At 37.1% G+C, this 22,595-nt stretch overlaps 1 protein-coding gene across 1 annotated transcript in view; it reads left to right on the top strand.

Moving 5' to 3' along the window:
* Nucleotides 1–589: 589 nt before the first annotated feature.
* Nucleotides 590–22,595, top strand: part of LOC135511400 (protocadherin-15-like) — a 268,288-nt gene continuing 246,282 nt past the window's right edge. The window contains exons 1-3 of the mRNA XM_064932924.1: nt 590–632; nt 987–1,001; nt 1,352–1,417. Coding sequence (XP_064788996.1) covers nt 590–632; nt 987–1,001; nt 1,352–1,417 — 124 coding nt within the window. The remainder of the gene's footprint in view (nt 633–986; nt 1,002–1,351; nt 1,418–22,595) is intronic.

Below are 22,595 nucleotides of genomic sequence, written 5' to 3'. Positions count from 1 at the left end.
TTTTATTTTTATTACCTTTATTTAACTAGGCAAGTCAATTAAGAACAAATTCTTATTTTCAATGACGGCCTAGGAACAGATTTGTGTTAACTCGCTACACACCTCCTGACTTCTTCACAATTTAGCTTTTTAGGATTTGCCCTGGCCGGCCAGATAAGTGGATAAATCTATAAGCAACTTTGCTGTGGTGTGTGTATATGTCTATACCAACTTCAACAATAGGTTTCACACCATATTACCAACCTGAAGAACATTACGGGTTGTGGTATTTAGGGAGTTCAGCATGACTAAGCAATGTTTAGTCGTATGAATACAGAACTCGTATGAATACAGAACTCGTATGAATACAGAACTCGTATGAATACAGAACTCGTATGAATACAGATCTCATATGAATACAGAACTCGTATGAATACAGAACTCGTATGAATACAGAACTCGTATGAATACAGAACTCGTATGAATACAGAACTCGTATGAATACAGAACTCGTATGAATACAGAATTCCAAGGGTGGGTCAGTTATCAGGAAGCATCTCTGATATTCTCTTCTAACTCCGGGATTTTACCCAAGAGGGGAAAGTCCCAGATGGAGAATTTTGGAAATTTGGAAAACCAACACTGGACAAGAGGTCAACACTAAATTAAATATGGTGTTGTCTTTGGATGATTTTCAAGAGACAATTGTATGTAGAAAATAGGCTAACTATGTTGTGATGAATGTATCTTTAGAAGTGTTTCCTACTCCCATGCCAAATAACATCCATCCAAAGATGTATTCAGTTGAAGAAGATTTTGTAGAGCTGTTAGTTATTATGATTAACTTACTCTCTATTCCTTCACTCCCCTCCCCTTTCCTCTACTCTAATGTTTTTTCTCTCCTCTAACATCAAACCTCTTCTCCAAACCAACCATTTCATGCTATTCTTTTCTCCCATGGTTCTTTTCTGCTCTCCTTTTGGCACCACTAACCCTGATCTCTACAGACTGGCGGTACGAGGGTAAGAGGGCAACCCTTTACTTTTCCTCATTCTCTCTATCTTATCTTATTTTGTCTCTGTGTGCTCGGAGTCATTTCCATCGGTGCAGCTCCCTGTATTGAACACTGTGCTCATGTTGTCACCCCACATGGTTGTTGTCACCCCACATGTATTGTCGTCATGTATTGTTGTGAGTTGGTCATCACTGTGCTTTTGTATCAGTGTCCTTAAACCCATCAACGTGCTTCAACATTAATAGAAAGGATGAAACCATTCATAACCAGTTACGACAGTTGCTATCAGCTTATGACATTGAGGCTCTTTGTGGTATTGGTGTGTTTGTTTTATTGCCTTCTCTCTCCACCGTACAGAATGTAAACTGTCCCGGTCTGGCCCCCCTGCTACCATAGTGACCATTGATGAAGAGAGCCCCAATGGTACGTACTGCCTTTGTTTTCTCTGTACCTGCTAGGCTGTTCAATATATGCCATTCATAACATACACTACTGTTCAAAAGTTCGGGGTCACTTAGAAATGTCTTAGTTTTTGAAAGAAAAGCACATTTTCTGTCCATTAAAATAACATCAAATTGATCAGAAGTACAGTGTAGACATTGTTAATGTTTTAAATAACTATTTTAGCTGGAAACGGATAATTTTTTATGGAATATCTACATTGGCGTACAGAGGCCTATTATCAGCAACCATCACTCCTGTGATGCAATTGCACGTTGTGTTCGCTAATCCAAGTTTATCATTTTAACAGACTAATTAAAAAACTTTTGCAATTATGTTAGCACAGCTGAAAACTGTTGTCCTGATTAAAGAAGCAATACAACTGTCCTTCTTTAGACTAGTTGAGTATCTGGATCATCAGAATTTGTGGGTTCAATTACAGGCTCAAAATGGCCAGAAACAAAGAACTTTCTTCTGAAACCTGTCAGTCTATTCTTGTTCTGAGAAATGAAGGCTGCGTTGCGACACCGTGTATAGCTTTGTGAAATGTTAAGCTTGACATAAGGAAATCAAGACCAGGCCTACCAATACAAATGTGTCCATTAGCTAAAGAAAAGCTATACAAGCCCTGGTACCACAGAAAGCCAATCATCGATTCGATAGGCATGCAGACGCATAGACATGGCTGCCGCTGTGCAAATTAGAAGTAGCCCAAAAACCTGCAACCCGCGACCAATACATTTTCACCCTCTGCATTGTTTTCGAAGTAGCCCAATGCAGGAAAACTGCGGACATGGCAACCCTGACTCCTTTCGCATTCCATCTTTCCCCGTTCCTCTGGAGAGTATATCTAATTACCCAGAAACATGACAGTGAAGTAAGACACTCTCAATTGTTTTATTTCATTCACACATTTTAATTAAGAAAATCCAAGTTTGTTATTTTGTCTCTGGTGCACACCTGTTTGCCTCTTTCTTTTGTTTGCATAACACATTTTTTAAGGGTCTCACATTGATATGAAGCTGTAATGACTGTGTCCTGTAATTATATAATGGTTACTATGCTAATAGAAGGGCTCTGACTATTCTTGTTTCAGTGCTGTGATGTTAGTTGTAATTCTGTGATGTGCCTTCACTTTTTCTGGCTGAGAGGCTGGTTTGGTATTCTGTAGCCGTCTCTCTGTGATTCAAATGCCTGGCAGCAGAGTAAAGAGAGAAAGACGGAGTGAGTGACTGAGTGTGTGTGTGTGTGTGTAAGCAATGTGCACATATCTGTGTGTGCCCTGTTAAAATAATTCCAAGGCCAGCAATATGTAATTAGAGAGTGTGGTTGAAGGACGGGATTTGTCCCAACACCTGCTTCTTCTCTGGATTAGAGAGAGAGGACAAGGGGAGGGAGAGGGAAAGAGAGAGATTGAGAGGGGTATGGGGGAGATGAGAATGGTGCATAGAAAGCTGTAGAGCAAAGAGAGATGGTAGAATGTGTGGACAGTGTGCATACTGTGAACTCTTGGACAAAAGGGTTCCAAAAGGGTTCTTCGGCTGTCCCCATAGGTTAACCCTTTTTGGTTCCAGGTAAATCTGTGTTTAGTTCCATGTAGAACTTCTGTGGAACCAAATGGGTTCTACCTGAAACCAACACGGATTCTTCAAAGGGTTCTCTTATGGGGACATCTGAAGAACCCTTTTTGGTTCTAGATGGCACCTTCTTTTCTAATAGCGTAGGTGCTTGCATTCCTGCCTCCGTGCATGTGATGTGCTAGTAAATGAAAATGTGCATATAATTTACCCAGGCTTTCCATTTTACTGTCGTTTTTTATATAATATATTTGTCATACCCTGACCATAGTTTGCTTTTTATGTTTCTATGTTTTGTTTGGTCAGGGTGTGATCTGAGTGGGTATTCTATGTTAGATGTCTTGTTTTTCTATTTCTATGTCTGGCCTGATATGGTTCTCAATCAGAGGCAGGTGTTAGTCATTGTCTCTGATTGGGAACCATATTTAGGTAGCCTGTTTGGTGTTGGGTTTTGTGGGTGATTGTTCCTGTCTCTGTGTTTGCACCAGATAGGGCTGTTTTGGTTTTTTCACATTTTCTTGTTTTGTTAGTCTATTCATGTAGTTTCTTTATTAAAGAACCATGAATAATAACCATGCTGCATTTTGGTCCGCCTCTCCTTCAACTCAAGAAAACCGTTACAGTATCACAATGGCCTCGTGTTTGAATCTACATGCTAATTCAGTGGAACATTAATTCTTTAGTGGAAGGGTAGAACATCAGTTGATATTTCTCTCTGTGTCCACTCATTTAGTCTAGTGGGGTTGCTAGTGTAGTGTTTTGATATTGTGAAGCATATTCCTCCATTTGATGGGTAAATAAAGGCCACAATTACAGTATTATGCTGAGATAAATGGTCAGATTAATTAGCCGTGTTCTTGTGCTAAATTACTTACCCTCATTAGAGGCTATAGAGATGAGTTTGTTTGAAGTATAGCAAGAATTCTGCATCTTCATTTACATGCACTTAAATTCTTTGTTTGGATTTGTGCTTTTTTCATGTGAAAACCTCTCTCTGTTATGAAAATCAAATGAGAACATCAACTCCCAAAACGAATCACTAAATCTATTCTATTCATATTTCCAATATTATATAAAACCCTAATAGAGATCTCATCTGAACAGAATACAGTACATTCCCAACTGCCATGCAATTTTATAAGAAGTAGAAAGAAATGCCTCTTAAATTCCTTTACTTTTTCTCAAGTCTATTCTGACATGACTTTACAGCCCCCACTACATTATTCAATTGCCTCTCCCAGAGTGTGAGAGCATTGCCATGTAAGATTAAGGTTTCAGATTTATCAGTATATTTGTCATTTTGGATTCACATCTCTCTTATGAAATCCTGGGGTAAATTTTCACAAAAACAGCATACACTCCTTTTAGTTGCTTAAAAAAGCCGGTCTCTATCTACAGTACAATTGACTTTACTCGAATAGTTTTGTAGCCACATACGTAATACAGATTAAAAGGTTCAAATGTAATTGTTCTTTATTTCTCTGTTTTGTTGGCTTTGTGTTCATTTCATAATACTTTACATTTCTAATTAAAATGGGATATTGGTGTATTTTACTGATTTAATATGAAACATGTTGGGAAGTGATCCTGATTGTCTTAATCCTCTCATTAGACTGAGTCGTAATTAAAGGGAAAGGTCATCCTCATTTCATAATTGGAGCTCATTCATTTTTCTAAATTGTCAACTAAATCAGCACGTAGCTAGTTCCCTTTACTGATTTACCGTAGCCTTGCTTTCAATCGTCCTCATTAGGAAATGCAACTGAAAAGAAGATTTTAAAACGTGCTTTTATATGGGTGTCTTGTGTGTGTGCTTGCACGTGGAAAGCTTTTGTACACTCACTCTGCCAAAACAGTACACAGTTAGTCACTCATCCTTCTCGATAACTTGACACAGTTGTAAACAGATATTGTGTCTGGAAGTAGCATAGGCTAACTAGCAAGCTAGCCAACTTATTTTGTATATTAGCTACAGACGGCCAGGGTGCGACGATGGCAAAATCTGGTAGGGGCCATCAATATATTACACAATGTAAATAGGGCAATGTTGCACACCTTTAAGTTTTCTCATGAAATGATTTCAATATTTGTTAATTAATTTCTACAAATTATAGCTGGTTTGAGGTTATGTCATTGAAATGTGGAGCTAATTAAATTTAAAAATAGTGTTCCATTGACAGTGCTTTTTCCACATTTTGTTGTGTTACAGCATGAATTGATTACATGGAGATTGTGTGTCACTGATGTAAACACAATACAACCCAAAATGTAAAGGTGGAATTATGTTGTTAAATTTTTTTATTTATTATAAAAAAAAAAAATCTGAAATGCCTTGAGTCAAAAGGTATTCAACACCTTTATTATAGCAAGACTAAATAACTTCAGGAGTAAATATGTGGTTAATAAGTCAGATAATAAGTTGCATGGACTAACTCTATGTACAATAATGGTGTTTAACATTGTTTTTGAATGACTACCCCATCTCTGTACCCCACATATACAATTATATGTAAGGTCCCTCAGTAGAGCAGTGAATTTCAAACATAGATTCAACGACAACGACTCGGGAGGTTTTCCAATGTGCCACAAAGATAGATTAAAAAAAAGTTAAACATTGAACATCCCTTTGATGAAGTTATTAGTTACACGTTGGATTCTGTATCAATACACCACTACAAAGCTACAAGAGTCCTTCCTAACTCAGTTGACGGAGAGGAAGGAAATCGCTCACAGATTTCACAGTGAGGCCAATGGTGATTTTAAAACAGTTATAGACTTAAACTGAGGTAACTGAGGATGGATCACCAACATCCCAGTTACTCCACAATACTAACCTAAATGGCAGAGTTAATAGAAGGAAGCCTGTAGAGAAAAAAAATATTTTAAAACATGCATCCTCTATGGAATAAAGCACTAATGTAATACTGCAAAAAAATGTGGCAAGGAAATTAACTTTGTGGCCTGAATGCAAAGCATTATGTTTGTGGCAAAATAATCACTGAGCACCACTCTTCATATTTTCAAGGATAACTGTCATCGGCAAGGACAAGGGGGTTTTTCAGGGTAAAAAGAAAAGGAATAATGCTAAGCAGAGGCAAAGACCTAGAGGAAAACCTTGTTCAGTCCACTTTCCAACAGAAAATGAGAGAAATCCATCTTTCAGTATGACAATAACCTGAAATGCAAGGTCAATTATACACTAGACTTACTTCCCAACACAGCATTGAATGTTTCTGAGTAGCCTAGTTAAAGTTTCGACTTTAATCGGCTTGAAAATAAGTAGCATGACTAAAAATCTAAAATAAACTTGAGAGAGCTTGAATAATTGTAAAAGAGAAAACTGTCAAATATTGTACAATCCAGGACTCACAGCTGTAATCACTGCCAAAGATGATTCTAACATGCCGGGGCGCGCGCCACTTTTGTTTTAGAAGTGAAGGGATCATAACCTGGCGGCAATCTGATGGTCCTCAACCGATAATTTTCTGGGGCATCTAAATCTAATTCCCTGCATTTTACACCATCCGATATGCCATCTCTATTTTAGAACAAAAAGTATACACACAGTCATCAAGCTTCAATTATAATTCTATAATAAATATTGTGTTGCACCTTTTAACCAATAGCCTAACAAATGAAGTCTTGAAAAAATACAAATACATTTGATTGTCTTTATTAAGATATCCTCTATATCACATTTCAGCCAGACTGACGAGCCAGGTCAGGTCGAGCCACCTGCACGCCCAACAACACCAGTCTAGTCAATATCTCAACTCTATACCAACACAATTTCCTTCCCACCTCACACTTTACATTTGTTTTAATTCACAAGGGAGTTTACATACACTTAGGTTGGAGTCATTAAAACTCATTATTACACAAATCATTATTATTATTATCATTATTCCACACCACTCCACAAATTTCTTGTTAATTAACAAGTTATAGTTTTGGCAAGTCGATTAGGACATCTACTTTGTGCATGACACAAGTAATTGTTCCAACAATTGTTTACAGACAGGTTATTTCATTTATACACCACTGTATCACAATTCCACTAGATCAGAAGTTTACATACACTAAGTTGACTGCCTTTAAACAGCTTGGAAAATTCCAGAACATTATGTCATGACATCATTTGAGTCAATTGGATGTGTACCTGTGGATGTATTTCAAGGCCTACCTTCAAACTCAGTGCCTCTTTACTTGTCATCATGGGAAAATCAAAAGAAATCAGCCAAGACCTCAGAAAAACACATATGGCACATAGGAACAAAGATTGTACGTTTTGAAGAAATATCCTTTGGTCTGATGAAACCTAAAATAGAACTGTTTTGCTATAATGACCATCGTTATGTTTGGAGTTAAAGGGGGGAGGCTGGCAAGCTGAAGAACACCATCCCGAATGTGAAGCACGGGGGTGGCAGCCTAATGTTGTGGGGTTGCTTTGCTGCAGGAGGGACTGGTTTATTTCACAAAATATATGGTTTGAGGAAGGAAAATTACGTGGATATATTGAATCAACATCACAAGACCTCAGACAGGAAGTTATAGCTTGGTCGCAAATGGGTCTTCCAAATGGACAATGACCCCAAGCATACTTCCAAAGTGGCATTGGAGTGGCCATAATAAAGCCCTGAGCGCAACCCTAAAGAACATTTGTGAACAGAACTGAAAAATCGTGTGCGAGCAAGGAGGCCAACAAACCTGACTCTGTCAGAGGAATGGGCCAAAATTCACCCAATTTATTATGAGAAGTTTGTGGAAGACTACTCGAAACGTTAAACAATTTAAAGGCAATGCTACCAAATACTAATTGAGCTCATGTAAACTTCTGACCCAGTGGGAATCTGATAAAATAAATAAAAGCGGAAATAAATCACTCTTTACTATTATTCTGACATTTCACATTCTTAAAATAAAGTGGTGATCCTAACTGACCTAAAACAGGAAATTTTACTAGGATTAAATGTTAGGAATTGTGTAATGTAATGTTTAAATGTATTTAGCTAAGGTGTATGTAAACTTCGACTTCAACTGTATATATACAACTGTGTATATATATATATATATATATATATATATATATATATATATATATATATATATATAAAATAAAACACATACATCTCATATATACAGTAGTACACAGAAACAGCAAATCTTCCATATAGTTAATCTCATAGGACTAATAGTACTGTAGAGCTTGTTTTACTTACACACAATATAGCTGGCACCCCAACCCAAAACACCCCACTTCAGGATCTTAGTGAAACATTCATTATTGGAATATGAACAAGACTTTACTAGAAAATGAAGTATTTAAGAAGGAAGTAGCAGGAATTATTGATAAATATTGGAATTGTGCCTGTGTTATGACTACGTTTGGAAGTTACTGGGTGCTAATTAAATTTGATATAATGCTTTTGGTTATTTCAATGGTGAAAGAAATTGCTCGTGCCAAGAGAGAGAAAGAATATGACATCATAAAGGGAATAATGGATTATGCTACAAAAACTGAACTAACTAATCAGGAACTACTGGAGCTATCATCATTGCAAATGCGGTTAGACTGTATCTATGAGGAAAAGGCCCGGGGAGTGTTTATAAGATCAATACGGAAATGGATGGAAAAGGGAGAGAAAAATAAAAATATTTCTTTAATTTAGAAAAAAGGGCAGGCGAAAAGACTTTCATTTGTAAATAATGATTAATAATATTCCCAATGAAAATCCAAAAGAAATCTCTTAGTATGTTGCCCAGTTTTATCAGAATCTATATACATCAGCCCAGTTAACTTTCAATATGGATATTTTCTTAGACAATGTAGCAAACATTGCTAAGATAGATAATGACTTCAGGGATTTTTGTGATGATGAGTTATTTGAAATTGAGATAAGACTATATTAATATTAAAAGCCTTAAGGACAATAGGTTCCCTGGAAATTATGGTTTAATAAGCAAGTTTTATAAAGCATTCAATGATAAATTGATTCCTTTCATTCTTGCTATGTACCAAGAATCAATAGAAAAAGGGGAGTTACCGGCTTCCTTAAAGCAAGGTGTAATTATTTTGATTCCCAAACCTAATAAGGATAGTCTTTATATGGACAACTGGAGAACCATTAGCCTGTTGAATAATGATGGGAAACTATTTGCCCTTGTATTTGCTAAGAGGTTGTAACAAGGCTTGCATCATATAATTGATAAAGAACGATCTGGTTTTATGCATGGCCAACACATTGGTAATAACATAAAGTTGATCTTAGATATGATTGACTATAATGACTTCGTCCTTGATGATAGTTTTCTTATGTTTGTAATTTTTATAATGCTTTTGACACTGTAGAACATGTGTTTATGTTCAAAGCAATACGTTTTTTGGGGTTTGGTGACTTTTTTTTGAAAGCAGTCCAAACTTTATATAGTGGTTGTACTAGCTCTGTAAAATTAACTCACAGGACATCCCAGAGATTTGATTTCGGCCGTGACATTAGGCAGGGCTGCCCAATTAGTCATTTTTTATCAAATTATGCCTCTTCATATTAAAAAGGGGAATTTAAGGTGTTTCAGCACTTGGCAATGAATTTAAACTATGTCAACTGACTGATGATACCACCATATTTTTGAGAGACGGTGTCAGGATTTGGCCAGGGTTGTTCCGGGTTTTGGTCACTAGATGCCCCCATTGTGCTTTTTGACCTCATGTTTTTTCCCTTGTTCCCCATTATTATTTGCACCTGTGCCTCGTTTCCCCTGATTGTATTTAAACCCTTTGTTTCCCTCAGTTCTGTGCTCTGTGTTTGTATGTTAGCACCCAGCCCTAGTGTTCTGTGTATTCTTGTCGATTCCGGTGGATGCTCTTGTGGAATTCTGTTTTTGTTTTTGAGTATCTCTTGAGGCTTTTTTGTGCTATTCCTACCACCTTTTGGATTTGCCATTTTTTGTATTGAAGGACTTCTCCTTTTTACTTTATTAAATACACCGTCTTAAGTACTGCTGTGTCTGCCTCATCTTCTGGGTTCTGCTGACTATTCGTGGCTCAGTTGGTTAAGTGACTGTTTCTCACTCCGGAGACCCAGGTTCGTAACCGGGTCCTGACAGACGGTAATGAGGTTTCTAAAACAGTTTACTGTATTGAAGACTTTTCCTTAGTTTCGGGATTGAAAATTAATATCAATAAATCAGTCTTATTTCCACTCAAGGATTGTGTTTCAGGTCCAGTTTTATTGTCCAAAGCTCAAGGGTTATCCAGATCGATTTATGTCTCGTTATCACTTGGATTATCCCCTAAAATTGTAAAGGACTTAGATACAATTATTTATAATTTTATTTGTAGGAACAAGCCTCATTATCTATGGAAAGATATTCTCACTAATACCCAAGAACATGGAGGTCTTGAGGTTTCAGATTTCAATATTCTAAATAATACTATTATTACTATATTACTAATACTATATTTACAGTTTTTCTCAATTGCTAAAACACAATTTCTGAAACCTTGCTCCGTTTCCTGAAAACAGTAAACACAAAACCTCATCTTCAAGCACTATTTACATAACCTCTGACTCCTCTCGCAAAAGGGAACATTTGCCTGAAAACAGTTTTACCTGTGTTCAAAATCAAACACTCCTCTCAAATCATAAACAAAGTGATCACAATGATATATACTCTCAAGACTCTCAAGCAGTCAGTAAACAATACACCGAAAAATAAAACACATTGTTAAAAACATACAATTCTCAGGGAGAAGTACATTTTTAATTAAAAAAAATACTCATATTATTCTGTCATTGTCTTTTGATGAACGAAAACATGTTCTATCATAGTAGCTCAAAATTGATCAAAATTACTACTCTGCTTTGCTCTTTGCAATTTAGTTTTTTGTTCTTCCTCCTCCTTGTACCCTTATTTTTACAGTACCGTACCTTAAATCTCACAAACTTGTCCTTTGCCTCTGTGATACTGTAATTCTTGTTCTTTGTTGATGTGAACCTGCAACCAGTCAAAATCTATTGAGCAGTCAGTGCTGTTAATAAATGGAAAGCACAATGTTCAGGGCCATACAATTTGTCCATTGTACAGTATACAGCCTACAATACACTGTACTACAGTATACAATACTAAAGGGGACAAAAATCAAAGGAGTAAACATGTGATCAATGTGCTTCTTCTTGTCTTTGGGCTGGGTCAGGCCAGAGTATTTCGTCGACATCACAAGGGACAAGCAATATTGTCCCTCCTGAGGCAACGGGGGAAGAAGCCTCTTGTGTGCCGTATCCAGCCCCCATTCCTCACCTATATCACCACAGGCTAAATCCATGGCTTGCACCAGATTTACTCTGGTGTAGGGTTGTCTATCATACACTTTCCATCTCCAAGAGGAGAAAAACTCCTCAATCAGACTCAGGAAAGGCGAGTATGGAGGGAGGTACATGTTCATAAACTGCCCATTGATGTTAAACCATTCCCTTACCTGAGCAGCTCGGTGGAAACTGACATTGTCCCACACTATCACATAGGTGGGAATGGAATTCATGGGGATGTAGAATGGGGATGTAGAATGGGGATGTAGAACACCATGGTTGCTGATAGCAGCACAGATTGTGACATTTCCACCTCGTTGACCAGGGACTTCAACAATGGCCCGATGTCCAATCATGTTTTGGCCTCTCCTTCTCCTCTTTGTTAGATTGAAGCCTGCTTCATCGACAAAGATGAACTCATGGGGTATGTCCAAGGATTCCAAGTCAAATATTGTCTGTGTAGAATTACAATATACTGTATGTAGGATTTATGTAAGTCGTACAGAGACAGTGCTATACTGTAGAGTACAATTAGGCTTCTGATTCACATACATTGTATGTACTGAAGAGTAATGTCATTCACATAGTATGTGTTAGTACTGTAGACAATCTGGATTACAGTAAATGTTTCTGAATGTACACTTGCACATACTGAGCTCGCAGTTCTTTCACCCTTGGTGAGTTGCACTCAAAAAGGTACTCTGTCTACTTGTTTCATTCGCATCCTGTTACGATGGAGGACACGGTCAATTGTGGAAATGCTCACACTGTCGATTCCCTGGAAGTGTGTGTTGTCTTGTATCACCAATTCCTGGATTTCTCTGAGTCGTATTGCATTATCTTGAAGGACCATGCCAACTAACGGTCTCTTGCTCCCAAGTGAATATAGCTGTCTTTCCACCTGCATGTGGCTGCCTTGCAATTCTACAAAAAGTAGTTGTGCAGTTACAAAACATATTCATGCAGTACAATACATACCGTGATTAACTTTACAAATGTCTATTGAAACACCTGCATATAGTGTAGTACAGTAAATGTGCAATTACAAAAATGCAGTAGTATACTGTACCTGTTCTCTTCTCTGAATGTCCTGACTATGGTGGACACAGAAAATCAGCTCACATTGGGTTGCACTCTAAGTCCTGATTCCCTCATTGTCAGTCCATGGACAAGAATGTGGTCTATAACTGTTGCTCAAATTTTATCAGATATTTCCACTCTTTGTCTTCCTCTTTCTTGCCCTACTCCTCCTCGTCGCCCACCTCACATACGCACTTGTCCTCCCACATTGTTTCTTCTATCCATTCTCAGACTTTCTCCTTCCAACCTTCAACAACCTGTTTACTCTCTGAACTGGATTATCTTGGTTGTGTCGCATCATTTGAAACAGGTTAAATCAATTTTGAGTGTTTGTGTTCAATCAATGACATATGTTCTCTATTTGTATTTGATTGTTGCCACTTGTGTTTAACAGTATGGATGACATGTGCATTAGAGTGCAGCATGTGTTTTGAGAATGAGAATGTGTTTAGAGTTTTGCTGAAAAATCTAAGTGAGATCTGCAAATTGTGTTTTACCATGTGAAATGGTTTAAGGTTTAGACAACAGACTGCATAATTAGCTAAATGAGTCCAGGCAACTGAGAACTTTGTTCAGCCAATGGGTTTTAGTGTTTTAGCAATTGAGAAAAACTGTAAAATAAATTGGATTCTGAAGTTTATTAAAAACCAGAACATTATTTAGAATATCTTCCCTAAGTATTTATTTGACTCTGTTGGTGGTTTAGAATTTTTGCTTTGATGTCATTTTGATGTTGATAAAATCCCAGTAATTTCGGCCAAATTCCATAATCAGGCAATTTTAGCTTGGATGTTAGAGTATAAACACAATCTTTCCCCTCACAGACACTTTCTATGGAACAACAAAGATATACAATTTAAAATAAGTCTCTTTTTTTTCGTAAGAATACAATTATTTTGGTTGGTCAGTTACTGAATGAGGATGGATATCTACTCATATGGGGAATTTATTGATACGTTTAAAATTCCAATAAAATTCCAATAACCCCGAAATAATATGATATTGTTTTTGATGCAATTCCAAGGAGGGTTGTATCTCTTTTAAATTCCTCTGTAGTTGATGTAAGTAGTTAACATAGATTTACATTAAAATATATTAATTGGTAATAGTAACATCAAAGATAAATGTAGCAATAAAACAGATTAGGAATATTGTTTGTGATTTTACAATTCCCCCAGCAAGATTATTTTGGTCCAATATCTATGGTGATATACAATGGGGGAAAGTATGGAAAATTAATTTAAAATGTTACATAGAATTTATCCTGTGAAACATGTTTTGGAAAGATTCAAGCTGAATATTGACTATAAATGTGATTTCTGTGGAATGGAGAATGAGACCATTTTGCATTGTTTTTTTGCCAGTATTTATAGTAGAATTTTTTGGATTGACATACAGAATTTTGTTACAAAAGAAATAGGACCGGTTGTACTATTTTATGGATTTGATTTGATTTATTTCAGAAATTCTGACATAAATTAAATATACTAGATCTTTATCTGACTGCTAATAATACTAGCTCCATTTCATATTCACAAATGGTCTAATTCAAAATATAACTTTTTTCACTTTATAAATGAATTTAAACAATATGGCACGACTTTAACTAAAATGAAAAACAAAAAGGCAATTAAAACTTGTGTTATTAATGAATATGATTTGTTTGTTTAGGATTACGGGCACAGTTGAACAACCCCCTCCCTTTCCCGGCACACCAATCTTCTGGCATTTCTTAATTTTCTTCAGATAGCTTCACAGTTCAAAGTGGATGGCCCATGACAATGTCCCAATTTCAATTTCTCACCTGAACCCCACCACAACTCTTATGTCATGTCCATTTGCCAACCAGTTTACCAGCAAAGTGGATGGCCCATGACAATGACAATGACAAGCAATATGAGAAAGGTTTTGGAACTGATCTCTCTCCATGCTCACTCCAAGTGGGCTTCTGTTGCACTCCTGAGGGAAAAGCATGAGAGAAGGCAGTTGATATCTTTAAGTGGATGCTGTACACCGGTTGCTTGCTCGGACTCAGGTCTCTCACCATAATAGAGGTGGTGCAGGATAGGGCCTTAGTGAACGTCATTTCTTCAGTCGGTTAGAGGATTTTTGAGGTTCACACCATTTGTTAAAATGATCCCTCTCATTCATTTAGAATGACCATTACCACCATAAACTTGTGAAAGAACAGATCAGAACAACAATTTCGTATGTCTGATTCAGGAAAACAAGACAAGTGCTCACTATATGACAAATTATTACTTCGGACCAATATTCTTAATACAACTAAATACGATCCCCAATCAGAGACAACGATAAACAGCTGCCTCTGATTGGGAACCACCATAGAGATACAAATTCACCAAGATGACCAACCCAAGTCACTATCATGCACCAACCAACACAGAGAATAAACAGCTTACTATGGACGCTTTTAAAACAAATCTGACACAGCGGTTGCATTAAGAACCAGTGTATCTTCATTTATATGTAAAACATGTATCTTTCGTCAAAGTTTATGATGATTTTTTCTGTTATCTGAGGTAGCTCTCTGTAATTACTCCGGATATTTTGGAGGCATTTCTGAAAATGGCGCCAATGTAAACCGAGATTTGTGGATATAAATTAGCATATTATTGAACAAAACATAAATGTATTGTGTAACATGATGTCATATGAGTGTCATCTGATGAAGATTATCAAAAGTTAGTGATTCATTTCATCTCTAATTCTGCTTTTGTGACTCTATCTTTGGCTGGGAAAAATTGCTGTGTGTTTTTTTGGATTTGGTGGTGATCGAACATAAATATATGTTGTGTTTTTGCTGTAAAACATTTTAAAAATCGGACATGATGGGTAGATTAACAAGATGTTTATCTTTCATTTGCTGTATTGGACTTAATGTGTGAAGGTTAAATATTTTTAAAAATGTTTTTGAATTTCCCTCGCTGCGTTTTCAGCGCAATGTTGGGGGGGGGGTGTTCCGTTAGCGGAACTTGTGTCAAACTGAAACTCACCAAAACAAAACAATAAAGCACAATCGAACCGTGACGTTACTGGTGTGCACTCAGGCAACTAAATGTAGACAAGATCCCACGAATAACCATGGGGAAATGGCTACCTAAATAAACCCCAATCACAGACAACGATAAACAGCTGCCTTTGATTGGGAACCATATCAGGACACCATAGACATACATATTCACCTAGATGACCCACCCAAGCCACTATCACACTCCAACCAACACAGAGAATAAACAGCTTACTATGTTCAGGGCGTGACAAATGTGGTGATGTTTGGCATGAGTTTTTTTATATTTTAATGCCAATATCACATTCACTACATATTGTATCATCACAAAACCCTCAATTCTACACCCTTTAGTGATTGTTTAAATGTGGTATGATACAAAGATTGACTATTTATAAAATAATTTGTGCTCTCGCCCATATATACTGCCAATTTTAAAATGCTACCTAATATCCACTGTCCTTGATTCTTACAAGGATTATTCAACCCCAAAATCTGCTAAGGTCTGCTAATCTCTCTGACCTCACAAAATATAATACTTTTCTTGCCTCACACCCAAGCTAACTGGCTAAAGTTAGCTAGCTTGCTAGCTAGCGCTACTCCAGACACGAACAAGAGAATACAACTTCACTCTCCATTCTACTCACCTAGCAGAGCTGGTTTGGCTTTTTACATGTTTTATCAAAACGTTGGTGACTAACTGTGCAGCTGGCATTAATTTCAATTATATTATTTCCTTAATGTTTACTGACACTGGCCATATTCAACTGGCGTTGAGCATTCGTAAATTCATCAGTTATTCTGCGCTCTGGTACATTCAAACCAGTGCTCTGAAATCTGAACAAAATAACTGAGCGAATTTACCAAGTACCCCTTTAACAATGTCCAAACTCAAATGACTTCAAAAATAGTATGGTTAGTGCGATTACGCTGATAGAACGCTAACATCAATTCACTGGTGTATTGAGCTAATGATTATTTTTTTCTGACATTGTGCCAAGTCACAATTGTATCCCTGAATTCTCTATTAGATTGGAATTTCCTGTCAGCAGTGACATTCTGCCGAATTGTATCCATGATTAGATTTTTTCCCCCTATATTCGACACAAATTGGTAGAATGCTTGTGCCCTTCTATTAGTGTCTTTATGCCTTTGCTATAGTTTACATCTGTCTCGAGAATTCTATACTCCTGTTCATTTACCAATTAAATTTGTAAGATACTGATAGAAACAAAAACAGACAGAGGCCCAGTCTACCAAAGTTAAAAGTTTATTCACGGGAACTTTCTGATGTGTACAGTACAGGACCTTCAATTTATAGCAACACACATACTTCCACACCAACCATCAAATCCGCCCGCCAATAGAGCCTGGGGGAGTACGTGAGAATAGTGTCTTCCTACCCTCCCCTAAGATAGGGAGAGACCTGGGACTGGGAAGTTCTCAGTGTCCCAGCCAAGGTCTCCCCGGATCTGGCTCAGACAGGTAGTCTGTTCCCAAAACGTTGATTCTGACTAAAACCCACACACAGTATTATAATATAATCATCGAAGGAGTCTAACACTTACACAAATGTATTATAATAATCTAATGATTCAAATAAATTTCATACAATCACATGGTATCAGACTTATGGTTTCAGGACTGTAACATTCTAATAATTTATTAAAACACATTTCCTTTTCAACCTCTTCTATGTCTTTATTTCCACTCCTCTCTCCTTGCAGTTTTAATATGTGCCAATCTTTTTCTATCTCCCAGATCCTGTAAACAGCCATATAATGCTTTAACCTTATCTCTAACAAATGAGCCATAAAGAGACCACTCTGAACCTACATACTGTACATCTATGTATGGGTTATTTAAGTTGCATCTAAACATATTTCCAGTGTTTCTTTGTCAAATCTCTAGTAATCGATTATACACACATGGTTATTTCTCATTCATGATTTTTTTCAAATCTTCACAGAATCAATAAATAACGTAGGGAATCTTAAGTACTCACATTAATTAATCACTCCATATGCTTTTACCAACAACTCTTGATGCATACACTCCCAGCGGAACACAAAAACGTTATTATCCCGGACGCTGCCCCATGGGAATAATGTTCCACACGTATCCTCAACAATTCCTTAGACTTCCAGAAATTATAGACTTGCCGCTATTGTTCTAAAATAACATTGCACTTTCAATACCACCTCTGATATTCTATGATGGGCAGTGATGGACGGAACCCAAAGATAACTCTACATATCGAAACTTATACCAATTTAAATCAGCTTATTTTTCACATTTATACATCTTATTATCCAAACCTCAGATAGCCCTTATTTCCAAACTCACAAAACTCTCATTCACATTTACACAGTACTGTTCCCAAAACATACTTAACTTCTTGAAACTCCCCATCCCGGATCCGGGATCGTGACTAAAGCCTCAGGCTCATTAGCATAACGCAACGTTAACGATTTCTGAAAATCGCAAATAAAATTAAAATAATGCGTTTGCTCTCAAGCTTAGCCTTTTCTTAACAACACTGTCATCTCAGATTTTCAAAATATGCTTTTGAACCATAGAAATTGACTAATTTGTGTAAGAGTATGCAAAGCTAGCATAGCATTTTGTGTAGCATGTAGCACGCAACATTTTCACAAAAGCCAGATAACCAAATAAATAAAATCATTAACTTTGAAGAGCTTCGGATGTTTTCAATGAGGAGACTCTCAGTTACATAGCAAATGTGCAGTTTTTCAAAAAAATATTATTTGTGTAGGACAAATCGCTCCGTTTTGTTCACGTTTGGCTATGAGAAAACCCTGTATACAGTTATAGCCTGAAGCTCATTAGCATAATGTAACGTTAACGATTTCTGAAAATCGCAAATAAAATGAAAATAATGCATCTGCTCTCAAGCTTAGCCTTTTCTTAACAACACTGTCATCTCAGATTTTCAAAATATGCTTTTGAACCATAGAAATTGACTAATTTGTGTAAGAGTATGCAAAGCTAGCAATGCATTTTGAATAACATGTAGCACGCAACATTTTCACAAAAACCAGATAACCAAATAAATAAAATCATTTACCTTTGAAGAGCTTCTGATGTTTTCAATGAGGAGACTCTCAGTTACACACCAAATGCGCAGTGTTTCCTGAAAGCGTCTGTGTGTAGGAGAAATCGTTCCGTTTTCTACATTGCGCCTGGCTACTGAAACGAACCGAAAATGCAGTCACCTACAACGTAAAACTTTTTCCGGATTAACTACATAATATCGACCGAAACATGGCAAACGTTGTTTGGAATCAGTCCTCAAGGTGTTTTTTCACATATCTCTTCATTGACATGCAGTTCGTGGAAGCTTGCTTTACTCTCTGTATTGTTTGGAAAAATACTGGCAGGTGACTTTTGCGCACCAATTTCGGCGCAGGACACCGGGCGGACACGTGGTAAATGTGGTCTCTTATGGTCAATCTTCCAATGATCTGCCTACAAATACGTCACAATGCTGCAGACACCTTGGGGAAACGACAGAAAGGGCAGACTCATTCCTCTTGCGTTCACAGCCATATAAGGAGATCATGACAAACAGAGCCTCAAAAATCCTTGTCATTTCCTGGATGCCATCTCATCTTGGTTTTGCCTGAAGCTCACGTTAAAGGGCACGCACAGAGAAGATCTTTGTATTTCTGGACACGTCAGAGTGTTTTCTTTCGAACAGTAGCAATTATATGCATAGTCGAGCATCTTTTTGTGACAAAATATCTTGTTTAAAACGGGAACGTTTTTCATCCAAAAATGAAATTGCGCCCCTAGAGTTCCAACAGGTTAATCAATTAGTTGTTTTCTACAATATATTTGAATAACCTGAAGGAATATTTTCTATCTTGGGGTTAGGTCCTGAGATGTATAATACTAACCCATGGTACAGGTTCTCATAACCTTAAAACGGCAGTAAATTCACAGGTGCACCTTCATATTTTACTATCTTATACTATTCATTCTAATGCATTCTCTAATATTTCTATAGAATTTTTGAGTCCACACAGATCTCTAACCGACACAGGGTTTTTAAACCACACAGGGTTTTTCCTTTAACTTTTTATGGCTGCAGGGGCAGTATTGAGTAGCTTGGATGACTAATGTGCCCAGAGTAAATGGCCTGCTCCTCAGTCCCAGTTGCTAATATATGCATATAATTAGTACATTTGGATAGAAAACACTCTGAAGTTTCTAAATCTGTTTGAATGATGTCTGTGAGATTAACAGAATGAATATGGCAGGCAAAAACCTGAGAAAAAATTCAAACATGAAGTGGGAAATCTGAGATTTGTAGTATTCGAACTCATCCCTATCGAATACATAGTGGGATATGGTTCAAGTTGCATTTCCCAAGGCTTCTAGATGTCAACCATCTTTAGAAACTTGAATGAGGCTTCTACTGTGATGTGGGGCCGGATGAGAGCTCTTTCAGTTTGTGGTCTGGCAGAGAGCCAGGTCCTGGTCACGCGCATTTCACATGAGAGCGACCTGCGTTCCATGGGTTTTCTACAGACAATGGAATTCTCCGGTTGGAACGTTATTGAAGATTTATGATAAAAACATCCTAAAGATTGATTTAATACTTAGTTTGAAATGTTTCTACGACCTGCAATATAACTTTTTGAACTTTTCGTCCAACGTTCGGCTGGACCTGTACGAGAGTTTTGGATATGTGTACTAAACGCCCTAACAAAAGTAGCTACTTGGACATAAATAATGGACATTATCGAACAACTCATACATTTGTTGTGGAACTAGGAATCCTGGGAGTGCATTCTGATGAAGATCATCAAAGATAAGGGAATATGTATAATGTTATTTCTGATTTCTGTTGATTCAAACAGGAAAAAAGAAATCTGAGTGCCGTTCTCAGATTATTGCATGATTTGCCTTTTCCGTAAAGATTTTTTTAAATCTGACACAGCAGTTTGCATCAAGGAGAGGTATAGCACGTGTAACACTTGTATTCTAATCAACGTTTATGATGAGTATTTCTGTAAAATTGATGTGGCTATGCAGAATCACTGGATGTTTTTGGAACTACTGGACGTAACATGCCAATGTAAACTCAGATTTTCTTTATATAAATATGAACTTTATCAAACAAAACATACATGTATTGTGTAACATGAAGTCCTATGAGTATCATCTGATGAAGATCACCAAAGGTTAGTGATTCATTTTATCTCTGTGCTTTTTGTGACTCCTCTCTTTGTTTGGAAAAATGGCTGTGTTTTTCTGTGGCTTGGTGGTGACCTAAAATAATCGTTTGTGTTGCTTTCGCTGTAAAGCCTATTTGAAATTGGACACTGTAGTGGGATTAACAACAATATTACATTTAAAACGGTATAAGATACATGTATCTTTGAGGTATTTTAATTATGAGATTTCTGTTGTTTTTAATTTGGCGCCCTGAACTTTCACTGGATGTTGTCATATCAATCCCGTTAACGGGATTCCAGCCCTAAGAAGTTTTAAAGTCTTAACTAAGGTCCCATCTGGGTCACCAAATATTGTGGTGGAATATTCTATTCAAATGAGAGAGACTTTGTCATTTTTTCAAACAATCATATTTATTCAATGTCAATTAATTATAATCAATGTCGATTATTATTGCAATAATGAAACCGTCGACCCAACAGTTGACTTTTGGGCCGAGAGCCTACCCTTTACAGACCATGCTGTTCCTTATATACCTGATACCAAGATTGCTCAGTCATAGCTGGTTCAACCCCTCCATATAGATTGGGGGCACCATAAGCCACTTTGGGTTCATCCTGTGGTCATCTGCCTCTGGTATCGTTTCCAAGATGCCAGGATAATTAGAAATACAGAGGCCTTTGTTCTTTTCCTCCAGGCTCTCTATCTCGGTGACACCCACCACATCTGATCTATGAAATGCCAGCTGTAGGTTTTTTATCACCAAGCCCTCACTTACTCAGTTGCCAGCCCATCTACATAAAGACTCCTCTCAGTTAACTCAGAAAAGAGAGAGTCCTAAGAACCTTACTCTATTAAATAAAACAACCATTTGGTGCATAAATATAACATAATCTTGTAATCCTGCTACCACAGTAGGCTATAGCCTATGCATGGGTGAAGAAGCATGGGGAAGTTATCTTTCCAAGGAAATGTATTTTTAAATAGGCCTATGATTAGGCTATAGTTTACTACATTGCCTAGAAATAGGACAAAATATTGATCACTCATATTTCTCCGTCTAAAGATATTCCCACTCCTAAACGGTAGGCTATAAAAAAGTGCAAGTCTCTCCACCTCTGCTCTCTTCAAACTACATCTAGCATATTGGCTGATATAGCCCAGTAATGCCATGTGAGAATCTCTGGTAATTTAACCTATTTCATAAGATATTTTTGCATATTTATTTTGCCTATAGGGCGTAAAATTGCTGGGATCATGCATGGCAAGTAAGAGGCGTCACATATGCCTAAAATAACATTGCAGTACTGCTGTTGGGTTTGGGTAGTGGGTGGGAGTCTGACAGAAAGCCAACTGGTGTGGGCAGGAGCGGGATGAAGAAATTGGTCCTGAGCAGACCTCTACTGTGCACCATGACAGTGAAGCCTGTAACATTAAAGCTGTTTAATACTGTGTCAGTGTGAACAGTAGAGAATCAGCTAGGGAAACTGACTGATCAATAGGGTTACATTGCCATACTGACTAATAAAACGCACTTTGCTCTGAAAAAAACAATGTTAAATTGTTTAGCCGATGGTTTCATCGTTTGACTCAGGTCTAGTGTGATTGAGGCTCATATTAATATATGTAGACTTAGAAATAAGATTAATGAAATCAATAACTTGCTAAAAATCAGATAACATTTATATATTAGCCATTTCTGAGACTAACCTATTTAATTAATGTGATGATACAGCAGTAACAATACAATGATGTAACATCTATAGAAGAGACAGGAATGCTTATGGGGAGGTGTTGCTGTATCTACTGAGATCCATATCCCTGCAATGCTTAGAGAAGATCTTATATCAAGTGTCATTGAAGTGTTGTGGTTGCAGGTCCACCTGGCACATCTAAAGCCTTTTCTTTTGGGGTGTTTCTATAGGCCACCAAGTGTTAACAGTCAGTGTCAAAATAATATGTGT

This window comes from Oncorhynchus masou, chromosome 24, assembly GCF_036934945.1.
Source record: "Oncorhynchus masou masou isolate Uvic2021 chromosome 24, UVic_Omas_1.1, whole genome shotgun sequence".
Taxonomy (NCBI): domain Eukaryota; kingdom Metazoa; phylum Chordata; class Actinopteri; order Salmoniformes; family Salmonidae; genus Oncorhynchus; species Oncorhynchus masou.
This window is presented reverse-complemented; position numbering and strand designations above follow the sequence as displayed.